This window comes from Gavia stellata, chromosome 1, assembly GCF_030936135.1.
Source record: "Gavia stellata isolate bGavSte3 chromosome 1, bGavSte3.hap2, whole genome shotgun sequence".
Taxonomy (NCBI): Eukaryota; Metazoa; Chordata; class Aves; order Gaviiformes; family Gaviidae; genus Gavia; species Gavia stellata.
Genome location: NC_082594.1, coordinates 80260985 through 80273781, shown reverse-complemented (window position 1 = coordinate 80273781; position 12797 = coordinate 80260985). Strand labels below are relative to the sequence as shown.

The window sequence follows — 12797 nt, the reverse complement described above, 5'->3', positions numbered from 1 at the left end:
GGTGAGGGGTCTGGAGCACAAGTCTTATGAGGAGCGGCTGAGGGAACTGGGGTTGTTTAGTCTGGAGAAGAGGAGGCTGAGGGGAGACCTTATCGCTCTCTACAACTACCTGAGAGGAGGTTGTTGCGAGGTGGGTGTCTGTCTCTTCTCCCAAGTAACAAGTGACAGGACAAGAGGAAATGGCCTCAAGTTGCACCAGGGGAGGTTTAGACTGGATATTAGGAAAAAATTCTTCACTGAAAGGGTTGTCAGACATTGGAATGGGCTGCCTGGGGAGGTGGTTGAGTCACCATCCCTGGAGGTTTTTAAAAGACATGTGGGTGAGGCGCTTAGGGACATGGTGTAGTGGTGGACTTGGCAGTGTTAGGCTTATGGTTGGACTTGATGATCTTAAAGGTCTTTTCCAACCTAGATGATTCTATGATTCTATGATTCTTACCAATTGCTATTGTTGCTGGACCCTTTTTCAAACATATTCAGTTTGGATATACATAAAATATTTTAAAGTAGTTGTTAGCTGTGACAGACCTTCATATCAGCAGTTGCTTCCCATTTTAATGTTCCAAGAAGATAAAATAGACCTAAAGATCCTTCTTTTTACCCATATTAAGCTCATGTTTACTACCTTTTTGCTCCATCTTAAGATACAGCAGAGGGCCAAGTTTTCTTCTCTTCAATACACTGAGTCTTTGCTTGAAATCCATACCAGAATATGAGCTTGAATCTTCACAGTGTGTACATAAAGCAAGCATGGGTTAAATCCTCAGTGAAGCCCAATATAAGTGAATATAAGAGTTCTGCCCTTTCCATACTGGCTTTCCTAGATTGTACCTGTGCTTTCTGTCATTCCCTAGAAAAGTCACCTTGTTGGCAGGATATCAAAATATAATATGCATGGTATCAAAAGCCTCTTTGAGTTACCACATTTAGTTTTCCTTTCTTTTCTGTATGTACACAGGAGATGTAATAGAAGAAAAACTACAGTGGGAACTGGGTGTTTAATTCCAGTACACTCAACCACTGAGCTCAGCTACAAGTGTATCATTGGTGTTTATGAGAGATGTTCTTATTTTGCTGAGTATTTTCCTAAGAATTTTTTGTTGGGTTTGCACCTCTTTTTTTCTTTTTTTTTTTCTTTTTTTTTTTCTGCAAAGCACATTTTGCTAGATAAACAAACAAAAATTTCCTTTCTTTTTACACTCCACCCCCCCCCACCCCCCACCCCCCCACCCCCCCCCGGTCTTCTTGTCTCTTCTGATCAGAAGTTTCTGTGAAGTTTTGGATCTCAGTGCTAACCTTTAAGGTGTTTAGTTTTCAGTCCAGTCATCTTGACTGGCATTTCACCAGATTATGTCACAGCTCTGAGAAAGAACATGTAACTGTGTTTACTTTACATCAGCTCCCAGGAGAAGGCTGCTGCCTGGATTTCACCTGAATATAAGTCTGAGCTGTGTCCTGGTAACTGGGACGGAATTCTGGGTGCCATTATACACATCTAGCCAAAGTGACATTGGCCAAGCTGTTGAATTTCTTTCTCTCATTTTACTATGAGAACAGCTTTATAAAATTTCCCTTCTTAGGAGCAGGGATAATTAATGAACGGATGTTTGTCAGGCTTTATTGCTAGTCCTGACATTAGGTCACATCGTCATAGTCATTAAACATGATAGTAAATAAAGACTTTGTATATAACAAAACCCCTCTAAACTGAAGCTGAGTAATTGAGATTGGACTGTGTCGGTTTTGGTACGATTCTATACTTCACTGGTAGTGCTGTATCAACTCTCTGTGGTCTCACTAATGGCGTGTCTCTCATGGTCTATATCACCAATGGGTTTATGTTGGGAGAGGAAGATTTTTGTTTCACTTTTCCCTCTCCAAAACATTGTGTTTTTCAGAATCTGATGGAGATCACATCTGATTTATTACTTACAAATCCTCTACCAAATGGAGTTCATCTACCCTATACCTCACCTGTGACTTTGGTGGTTTCATAATTTTCTGTCCACTCCAGTGGCACCTCTTTCCTATCATCATCACAGCTAGATTTAAATTCCTTCCACAGTTTTGCTTGGATAACCTGTCCTCTCCTTGATTGTTTTACTTCAGAAAACAGTCCATCAGTAGTCTCTGTGAAAGTCTGCTATCTACTAACGTCTAATTAATACAGACTTTCTAATGCCTTGTGCTTTATTTCACTTTACTGTGGTGACCTTTTTGGACTAAAAGGTTTGTTAATTGTTGTATTGTTTTTTAAACCAGAGTAATACTATACTAAGAGCAATATTTCTGTTTTCTCATATACTTCAAGTATTTGACTGTTATGTTCAAGTTATGAACATCCATTTAGTTAACGAGCAGTATTTTCTTAACTGCAAATCAGTGCCTGCGAGAACTAAAATACGTATTTGTTTTACAGTAGAATACTTCAATAATAAGTTTATAGACAAATCTGAGCATCCTTTCTATTAAAGCCATGAAGTAAAGGGTACAAGATTCTTTGAGCCTAAACCACTGATATCACACATTTTAGTGCATGGAGCACTCTGCTGAGAAGTATATTTGGAGCTTTTTGGACATTTTAAAAAAAATGCCTAAATTATATCTTACATAGAAAAGCAAATAAAAACTGCTCCTGGAGGAGGTGCTAATTCATCTTCTGAATCTCAGTGAAGGTAGTTAGGTACAGAGCCAGTTCTGCTTGAGGTACTTTTGAGAATTTTCAGAAGCAGATGGAGAAATATGAAAAAGAAAAAAACTATTGTCTGAAATATTGTCTAGGACACAACATTCACACCCCTTCTTTATTTGGGGACTTCCATGGCCTTTGGTAAGTAGTTCCAGAAGCAACATGCCAATTTTGCTGAAGTCCCACTGTCAGTTGCTCTGCTATCTGTGGAATTAAGCTCTGGCTTTTTAGGTCTCTGTTCCTATTGTCAGAATAGAGACTAGTCCATAACCTGCTGATGTATTTAGTCCTACAGACCTCTATGAGCTTTGATCCTGGCCCTCTGGTATTATATTTCCCCACACTCAGAAATATGTTGCGTCACTATATTTGTATGCTTCACTTCTGGGAAATGCAGCAAGATTCTCTCTCTTGATCTTTATATAGAAATATTCTAAATTGGTGTCCTGGTTTTTCTGTAAGTGTAGCAGACAGAGAACAACAAAGCAGAGGTTTAGTAAAATTAAAATACTTTAAGTTGGGGTATACCTAATAGATTTAAGTTCGTACTTCTCTGTATCACTTTTTGATTTCCTTTTAGGTAGTATAAACATTATGGTTACCTTGAGAAAGAATTTGCTTAAGTTTGGTAGTTTAATTTAAAACACGCAAAGAAAAAGTAAAATTGTTATCAGATTAAGCAAAGGACTGGCAAAGTAAAATTTGGCCAAAAAGCAAGTGGGTTTCAGCTGAAACTACATGTAGGGCACAATGTTCAAGTTTACATGTTACTCATGGTAATTATTGAAACCTGAGTCTTTCCCTCTTTCTCTCAAGTATATAGTTAGTAATTTGCCGCTTCCTAATTATTAGATCTTTACTTTTCGTTTAGGTGTATTATTGAATTAAATACAGTTTTTTTGTTAATCTGATGCAAATACTGTCCTCTTAATCAGAACTGATATATTTGCAAGTGTGCAATGAAAATGCACAGCTGCATTGCTGCCCTTTCAACTGAAAATATCTAGAAATAGTCAACCCTGCTAGATGTTGATGACCTGTTGCCAAACGAAATGCTTGATGAAGGACATCCCATTACCATTGCTTGTTGGAAGCTAGGCACATAACACCAAGGGAATTGCTCAAAGTTAATTCTGCTCTTACAATGTTTTCCTAAGCATTCACTGTTCACTGTTGGAAACAGGAAAGTGGGCAAGAAAGATCTTTAATCTGACCAGAGTGTTCTCATGTAGCATACCAAAGGACTATATTTACTTTGATGTAATAACCACATGTGGCACTCTGTGGGTTAGTCAATGTCGTTCTTGGGTTTTGTGTATATTCAAATATTGCACAAACATAAAGACCATGAATGATTATACAGAACTACTGCTAGATACTATGCCTGTTTAAAAAGTCAATGTGTTAACATTTCTTGTTCTTGGGGATATAAATACACTCCCTTTCCTTATTATTCTTTTGAAAATTTACAGAGCATTTTCATATTAAAATATATTCGTCTTTTCTCTCTCTGTCCAAAATATTTTTTTTGACTGAAATTCAAACAAATTGTATGCTTTGCAACCATTATGGACAGTTTGGTTTTTATACTAATTTCATTTAGGTAAGATACTGATATAAGATAATTTGGATTAAAGATAGTGTTATTTTCTGAATTTCAGCACTGTTAACATAGTCATTGTATGGCACTATACTTAAATAAATAAATCCTAATTGTTCTGTGTATTGCAGAGGAACAGATATCTGCTGGGAAACCCCAGAAAGGACTGATAGATCCTTACCCAACATTTCAAAGAAGGAAAACCACTCGTTTTCTTAAAATTGGAACTCCTTTTTATCAGGACAATCAACTTCAGGTCAAAGTCTACTGGAAGAAGACAGGTTTGTCAAATTTTTATTTTACTATTTTTTCTAAGGAGAAACTCTCATTAACTGCCGTAGAGTTATAGAACATTGGTATAATATAATGAACCTTGTACAATCATTCAAAGTTAAATCCTACACCCATCCTTCCTTCCCTTCACCTTTAAGTTAGAGTGAAACATTGCCTCTCCTCTTTGTGTTATGGATGTATAAATATCTGCCAGAGGGAAATGACATGAATCAGCTATCCAAAAATTACAGTCAGTCATGTTGGGACACTGAATCTTCCCAGAGCTGAGATAATTTTTAGTTCGGTGGAAATTGCTTCTGTAAAGTTTTAAATAGGGAAGCAGAATTTGGCCTTAGGTTCAACAGAGCTTTTGTGGCTATGAATGTTGCCTCCCTGGAGTGTGGTCGGAGGGTTCCAAACACATACAGTTCCCGGGCAGATTTTCTGCTGATGCCACTGCAGTGTCACTTGTTGGACTTTTTGTCAGCTGAGAAATGAGTCAGGAAATGAATGCATATGGAAATCATGCAGTGGTGTCACAAAAACTAAACTGTAGTTTTAACCACAAGATTTAGAGTTATACTGGCTCATAGTAAGGCCACAATAGGCTTTATGCCAAACTTTATCAGTCACCTTGAATTAGAACAGGATGAATAGTTGGCCACAACCACTGGAAAAATCTTTAAGTTGGTTTTCTGCTGGGCTGCATGCACCCTTCTGTTTTTCAGAAAACTCTAACAACAATGTTATGTTTAAGTCTTCCGGTCTAAAGGAAAATGCCATCAATTTTAAGTGTCTAATCAGATTCAGAAATCAAAAAAGGGATTTTCCTTTCTTGCCCTCTAGGAGCATATAGGTTGTTATACATTGCTCCAGCTTAGCCATAACATGTTCATATGCTGTTATTTGAAAATGTGCTAACACTGTTAGTGTTTTAACTTGGAGCAATCTACATGTGTAGCAGTAGCACATGTATAAAATCCATTCAGTTTTTCTGTTTGAAATAAAGGGCTATGAAATGGATAATCACCTTGTCTTCTGGAATTTTTCAGAGAATTTTAGAAAAATTTAAGTTCTTTCAGGTTTAGATGTATGCAGCACGACCCTGAACAAGGAGAGGCTATATAACCATTCAATTATGCTATGTAACATAAGAATATGTCACAGTGGATGGTGTGGATTATGAGAGGTATCTTTTGCTTCTGAAAAGTGCGTGCCTGTTTTTAATGGTTACCTTTTTAGCCCTGCTATATCAAATACTTTCAAATCAAATGCTTATTCCTCCATAAAATCTTCAAGCTTTGGCTCAGCCTCACTACATACACAAATGTTTGTCCCTATCTTGGCTATGCTAGTGGTTTTTTTCCTAGATTTCCCCATTATATTTATTTTGCCTAACTTCATGGAAAGCTGGAATAATTTAAAGTTTAAATAAAAGTTTACCTAACAATATGCTTTTGGTTATCCAAAGTGAGAGTTATATATTCTGAACTTGGGACTGATCACCTTAAGCTTCAGCCTTCTGGAAGTGAGATGTCAACTCAATGTCCAAGCTCCTTTTATAGTCAAAAAAGTAAAGCAGGTGACTTCTGAAGCAATTCATCCCAGGCAGCAGCTGAATCATTCTCTGGAGATGCCTCTCATCCTTACTGAGTACGGAAGGGAGCCTAGACAACTCATTTGCAGAAGGCTAGAGATACCTAACATGTCTCTGTGAGCTGAGGTTCAATTCTGAGCAGTTTGAACTGAAAAAATTGAGTAACGACATTCAAAGATGAGGAGACCTTGATGTCTCCCACAAGTGTAAGGCAGGGTTGCACAACCCACAATGTACAGGCAAGATTCAGCCCAGTGGAATAACTGATCCAGCTGCAGCCCTTTTCCTGCCAGCCTTTTTCCACAAGGAAGATTATGTGTCCTATGGCCAAAATGCCAGCACCCCTAGTGAAATACACCTTAGAAGTAGTTTTCCAAACTCACTGTTATACTTAATGGAGGAAAAATCATGACCAGTACAGCAATATTCATCTTGTTCCAAAGTAGGTATCTTGAACTAGGTGCCCACTAATTATAGTGGTAACTTGGATATTGAGCTTATAAGTAGATGTTACACCGTAGTTACTTAAATGTTGACATCTAAATCTGGAGCTGAATCTCACACTGTGTTATGTATCTGGAAGTAATATTTGTAGTAAAAGTTATAAATGCCTATAAAAAAAATAAGGTAGTCAACATTCTTACAGTGGCTGACACAAGAGGTAATTAAGTCAGGGAATATTTTATATTTATAGCTTGGAAATAACAGTGTTGGAAGTGGTGTAATCTCCACAACTGGAGATCTTCAAAGACAGAAATGGCACTGATCTGTTAGAAATTACATGGATTTACATACTGTCACCTTGTACCAGGGATGGACCAATTGAGTTCCTGAGTGGCTGACTGTACAGCTGACTCATCTTGTGTGAATCTGTGTACATCCAGTGATATAAGGGGGACACTCAGAGGTCCATTTTGGTCACGTGGTGGGAGCAAGCTCTGTCAAATGCACTAGGGTGTTTAGGTATATGCCCCAGCCATGCAGTGGAAGTTGCTTTCATTTTTCACAGAATCACAGAATCACTAAGGTTGGAAAAGACCTGTAAGATCATCAAGTCCAACCATCAACCCAACACCACCATGCCCACTAAACCATGTCCCACAATGCCACGTCCACACGTTCCTTGAATACCTCCAGTGAGAGTGACTCCACCACCTCCCTGGGCAGCCTGTTGCAGTCTTTCACCACTCTCTCAGTAAAGAAATTTTTCCTAATATCCAGCCGAAACCTCCCCTGGTGCAACTTGAGGCCATTTCCTCTTGTCCTATCACTCGTCACTTGGGAGAAGAGACCAACACCCACCTCTCTGCAACCCCCTTTCAGGTAGTTGTAGAGAGCGATGAGGTCTCCCCTCAGCCTCCTCTTCTCCAGGCTGAACAACCCCAGCTCCCTCAGCCGCTCCTCATAAGACTTGTGCTCCAGACCCCTCACCAGCTTCGTCGCCCTTCTCTGGACACACTCCAGCACCTCAACGTCCTTCTTGTAGTGAGGGGCCCAAAACTGAACACAGTATTCGAGGTGCGGCCTCAGCAGTGCCGAGTACAGGGGCACAATCACCTCCCTGCTCCTGCTGGCCACACTGTTTCTGATACAGGCCAGGATGCCGTTGGCCTTCTTGGCCACCTGGGCACACTGCTGGCTCGTGCTCAGCCGTCTGTCGATCAACACCCCCAGGTCCTTTTCTGCGGGGCAGTTTTCCAGCCACTCGTCCCCAAGCCTGTAGCGTTGCATGGGGTTGTTGTGACCCAAGTGCAGGACCCGGCACTTGGCCTTGTTAAACCTCATACAAATGGCCTCGGCCCATCGATCCAGCCTGTCCAGATCCCTCTGCAGAGCCTTCCTACCCTCGAGCAGATCAACACTCCCACCCAACTTGGTGTCATCTGCAAACTTGCTGAGGGAGCACTCAATCCCCTTGTCCAGATCATCGATAAAGATATTAAACAAGACTGGTCCCAAAACTGAGCCCTGGGGGACTCCGCTTGTGACCGGCCGCCAACTGGATTTCACCCCATTCACCACAACTCTCTGGGCTCGGCCGTCCAGCCAGTTTTTTACCCAGCGAAGAGTGCACCTGTCTAAGCCACGATTCTCCAGCTTCTCCAGGAGAATGCTGTGGGAGACAGTGTCGAAGGCTTTACTAAAGTCCAGGTAGACAACATTGACAGCCTTTCCCTCATCCTCTAGGCGGGTCACCTGGTCGTAGAAGGAGATCAGGTTGGTCAAGCAGGACCTGCCCTTCATGAACCCGTGCTGGCTGGGCCTGATCCCTTGGTTGTCCTGCATGTGCCCTGTGAGCGCCCTCAAGATGAACCTCTCCATAATCTTCCCTGGCACCGAGGTCAGACTGACAGGCCTGTAGTTCCCTGGATCCTCCTTCCGGCCCTTCTTGTAGATGGGCGTCATGTTGGCAGTCCTCCAGTTGTCCAGGACCTCCCCTATTAACCAGGACTGTTGATAAATGATGGAGAGCGGCTTGGCAAGCTCCTCCGCCAGCTCCCTCAGTACCCTTGGGTGGATGCCATCAGGCCCCATAGACTTGTGAGTGTCCAGGTGGCATAGCAGGTCGTTAACTGCTTCCTCCTGGATCATGGGGAGTTTATTTTGCTCTCCATCCTTGTCTTCCAGCTCAGGGAGCTGGATACCCTTAGGATACCTGGTCTGGCTATTAAAGACTGAGGCAAAGAAGGCATTAAGTACCTCAGCCTTTTCCTCATCCTTGGTTCTCACATAACTGACAGTGATATCAAAGGTGTGTGAAGAGGGGCAGAATATGGCAGTTTGTGACACTTACTTTCTTCTTTTCTTTTTTAAAAATAAAATATCTGTGTTCTGAGTGACAGCATATGCAGTAACTCAGCAGGAGTCATTGTCTCATGAGGAACTGAAATATAGCCAGTTATCTGCTCCTGAGAAGCCAGCAGCTTCTATAAGCTCTTACAGGAGTTTGGAGGTTACGTAGTACATGGATGAGGTACTGACTGTAGATTTACTAGTAACGATTTACTGCAGAGCAAGTCTTTTTCACCATGCAAGGAACACAGCAGGAGAAGCATATTGTCTGTATCTTGTCTTTATGAAAGGCAGCAGTTACTGGAGCCAGCTGTGTTGGGAACTGTACCCACAGGTCTTTCTCCTTTAGGAATTCCACTGACTCAAGTTGTGTTTAGCGAGTTGTAGGAAGTATAAAAGTACAGCAACTATAATAGGAAATACTGAGAGATCATTTACCTCAGCCTTTTCTATGGCTTAGCATCTAGGCTATTTTCATTGCAGGTAGGCAATCAGAGTTCAAATCATTGCTGACAGGGAATGGACCTCTTTGTCTTCTATGTGGTGGGTGAAAACAGGAGTCCCTGTTGATTGCTCTCATGTTCTTATTATTTTGTAGTTTGCTATTAAAAAACCCACTTTTTTTGATACAGCAATACAGTCATTCTATAATCCTAAATTAGGTTTCATGCCTTTAAAACAAATAAAAATTAAGAAAATATCATGAAACCATGTGAAATAAGTGTACTGATAATTGTAAGAATTCCTATGACATAAGAAGTAATTCAAGAATCTCAAGCTTGAATATGTTGCACATTTGTATGTTAAGCAAAATTCAATTGGTTGTATCAATCTTTGCTTTATCTGGTTTGATTTTCAATTTTTTTTGTACTTTCTGTGATGGACTTCATGGTCCTAACAAGAGGTGGTTACAGTGGTGATGAGATAGATATGTTATTTAGATTTTTGACTTCTTTAAGATGAAGACATTTAAACCAGTATATGTTGATATAGAGTGTCTTAACTGTAACAAAAACTTTAACAACTACTGAAACAGCAGTCTTCACTTTGTAAGAATGTTAGTAATTTTCTATAGTAGTAACTGCTCAGAAATTTTTGTTGTATTCCTGAATTCAGTGGCCCTACCATTCTACTTCGACCTGAGTTTGTTTGTTTGTTTGTTTGTTTGTTTATTTATTTATTCTGTCCAAACCCAAGGTGGCTCTATAGAAGAATTTTGCACTGCCTCCCAACACTGTAGCATCACAGCACACCACAGATTACAGAATCAAAGAGAAGGAAAGACTTATGTGGATTTCTTGCAGTCTCAGACCATTTTACTCTCTCTAAAAAGAACAAAATAGAACAGAATCATAGAATAATTTAAACGAGTTGGAAGGGACGTCTGGACGTCAGCTGGTCCAACCATCTGCTCAAAGTAGAACTCTGAAGTTAAATCAAGTTGTTCAGTCCTATCTGTAAGGCCCTATAACAGATGTTGTTATTGTTTTCTGAATGACAGGGAATTTGTCCTTAATGAATATCAGGCTGCAGAGGCCACCTAGCACTTTATTGCACTGTACCTTAGGATTTCCAGAATGTACGGTGATGTCTCTTGACATTCAAAGATAGTTCTTCCATTACTACAAAGAAGATGTATTCTTCAGTGTCATTTGCAGATGTGCTCTAGGAAGCCAGTGAAAGACCATAATGATGACATCAGGGCTGAAGCTCTTAGTTTTATATCGTCCCTCTGAATAGAATTCATCAGACCTCTATCGTGTGCAACAACTGCAATAGAGGGAGTGTTGCAAACTATTGCTGAACTGGCTTTATTTTACAGTAAAGAAGTAATTGCTTATCAGTACTCAGAAACTGAACACAGTATTTGAGTTAAAGTCTAAGTAAGTGGATGAAAGATCCTATTTCTGTGCATCATAACGCACCTCACTTTGGTAGCAGGAAAGACTTATTTAGACCTGTTCTTCAAGTGCCATTTCCTAAGTCCCGTTAGCCTTAGTAAGCATGAGGCATGAATGGAATGTAGGATCTGGACTTTACATTAAAATAAATCTCTTTCTGAAATAACCTTTCACTTTGAATGCTTCGGTATGATGGCAATAATAACTTTACTTCAGGAGGCATGCTAGCAAGAATAACTCCACACTTCAAGCAGTACAGGGTGCTTAGCAAATGCTCATAATTTTGCAACACAGAGTCATCACAAAAGCATATTGTAATTATAGGAATACAATAGCTTCTTTCTGAAAGAAGAAAATGTCTTTCACTTGCTGCCTCTGACTTAGGCCAAGGATTAGAGAAACACAGTACATTCCTTAAACAGCATGAATCCCACTTTTGTAAATGAAGAGAAGAACTTGCTTGTGGCCAGATTTTTTGGCCATCTCAACTGTGTGAAATTAGAAATTATGTGCTATTTATGTCAAATAGTGGAATCAACTTAAACAATCACTTTTAACTCCTTGGTGCTGGAGTTACAGAGTACCATCCATTACCAAGAATGGATGCACTCTGATCCCCCTACTTAAAAGGATTAGCTACTTAGAATAATTAAGATCCTCAGTATCCTGTGCAGTAATCAAGACTGAAAGTGCGAAAATAAAAAGTTCCTTATGTTTCCTCTGTTGCTCAGTGGTTTGGCAACTAGAGAACTGAGGTTTTGGACTTCAGATGAAAAGCCTTCAAGTTGCTACAAATTTGTGTATGTTCAGGGTATGAAAATAAGATAATTCCCATAGAAGGAAAATAAAATATATTCTTTATGAGCTCACTGCATCAATTCTCATCACTTGCTGCAATAATGATAATACATTAAAATATTAGAATATAATTTAGTATGACAATTTCTTTCCAAAGCAACATGTCACAATAATATTTTCTAAACCATTACTCTGCCTTCACTACTGTTCTTGTAGTGCCTGTTATTTGAGTATAATGTAACTCTCCTGGCTCAGGTAAAGCTTTAGTTTCCTTCACTTTTCTTTGAGTAAAGTCTATAAGCATTTACGTCCCCTGTTTAAATTAAACATTTAAAGTACTTCTAGATATTTAAAAACAATATATCTGACCCTTGGTTTTGCTTAAAAAGGCAAATATTTAAAATGCATTAAGACTTGGCTTCAGGCTTCTTTCTTTGTGTTTCTGGTAAATGCTAAACAAAAAAAAAAAAAACTCAAGGCAGTGAGAGGCAAAGAATCCTCCATTGTCTGGTAAATCAACCAAACAAGAATAATGAATTAAATTACAGGGAAGAATAAAATGCAAGGCAAGGCAAAGCAAACAGAAAGCTGCCATGAATGCTTTTAAAACCAGATCTTAGGAAAACAGAATTAACTTTCACTTAGTTCAGGGAGATAAATTAAGTGACTGTATGTGCTGACTCTTTGTTTGCAATAAGGTATTTCATATGGCAGGTTTTAAAATAATTGAAAGCTTTCCCTGTGTTATCCTATGGTCCTTTCTCACGGAACTAGTGCCATTGGAGCTAATGAAACCCTTCAATGCCAGTTGGAGTTTCTAGCTGTTACTGTAAAGAATTCAGCAGTAGTTGCACAACACTAAGGAATTATTTAGTTTGGTACTAACTGTTGCACTAGGAAGATCAGTGTTTGAGCAGCTGGCCATTTTCTAATTATAGATATTTAAGCAGTAAAATATTTGTATTTGAAGGTATCACTGTGGTCCAGATGGTTCTTTCAACAAGGAAACCTCGCTGTTAATTATAGTGAAGAATACACCAATATATTTCACTCATATTTCTATGCAAATACAGAGACATTGGCTCAGCAGAGGCTGATTGTGTGGGTACATGTAATGTGCATTTGTATTTAGGGATTTAATTAGTA

General features: G+C 39.4%; 1 protein-coding gene across 1 annotated transcript in view; it reads left to right on the top strand.

Annotated features, from left to right (window-relative positions):
* The window catches only part of ANOS1 (anosmin 1), a 155496-nt gene that overhangs the window by 119325 nt on the left and 23374 nt on the right, over positions 1–12797 (top strand). The window contains exon 9 of the mRNA XM_059821007.1: positions 4421–4570. Coding sequence (XP_059676990.1) covers positions 4421–4570 — 150 coding nt within the window. The remainder of the gene's footprint in view (positions 1–4420; positions 4571–12797) is intronic.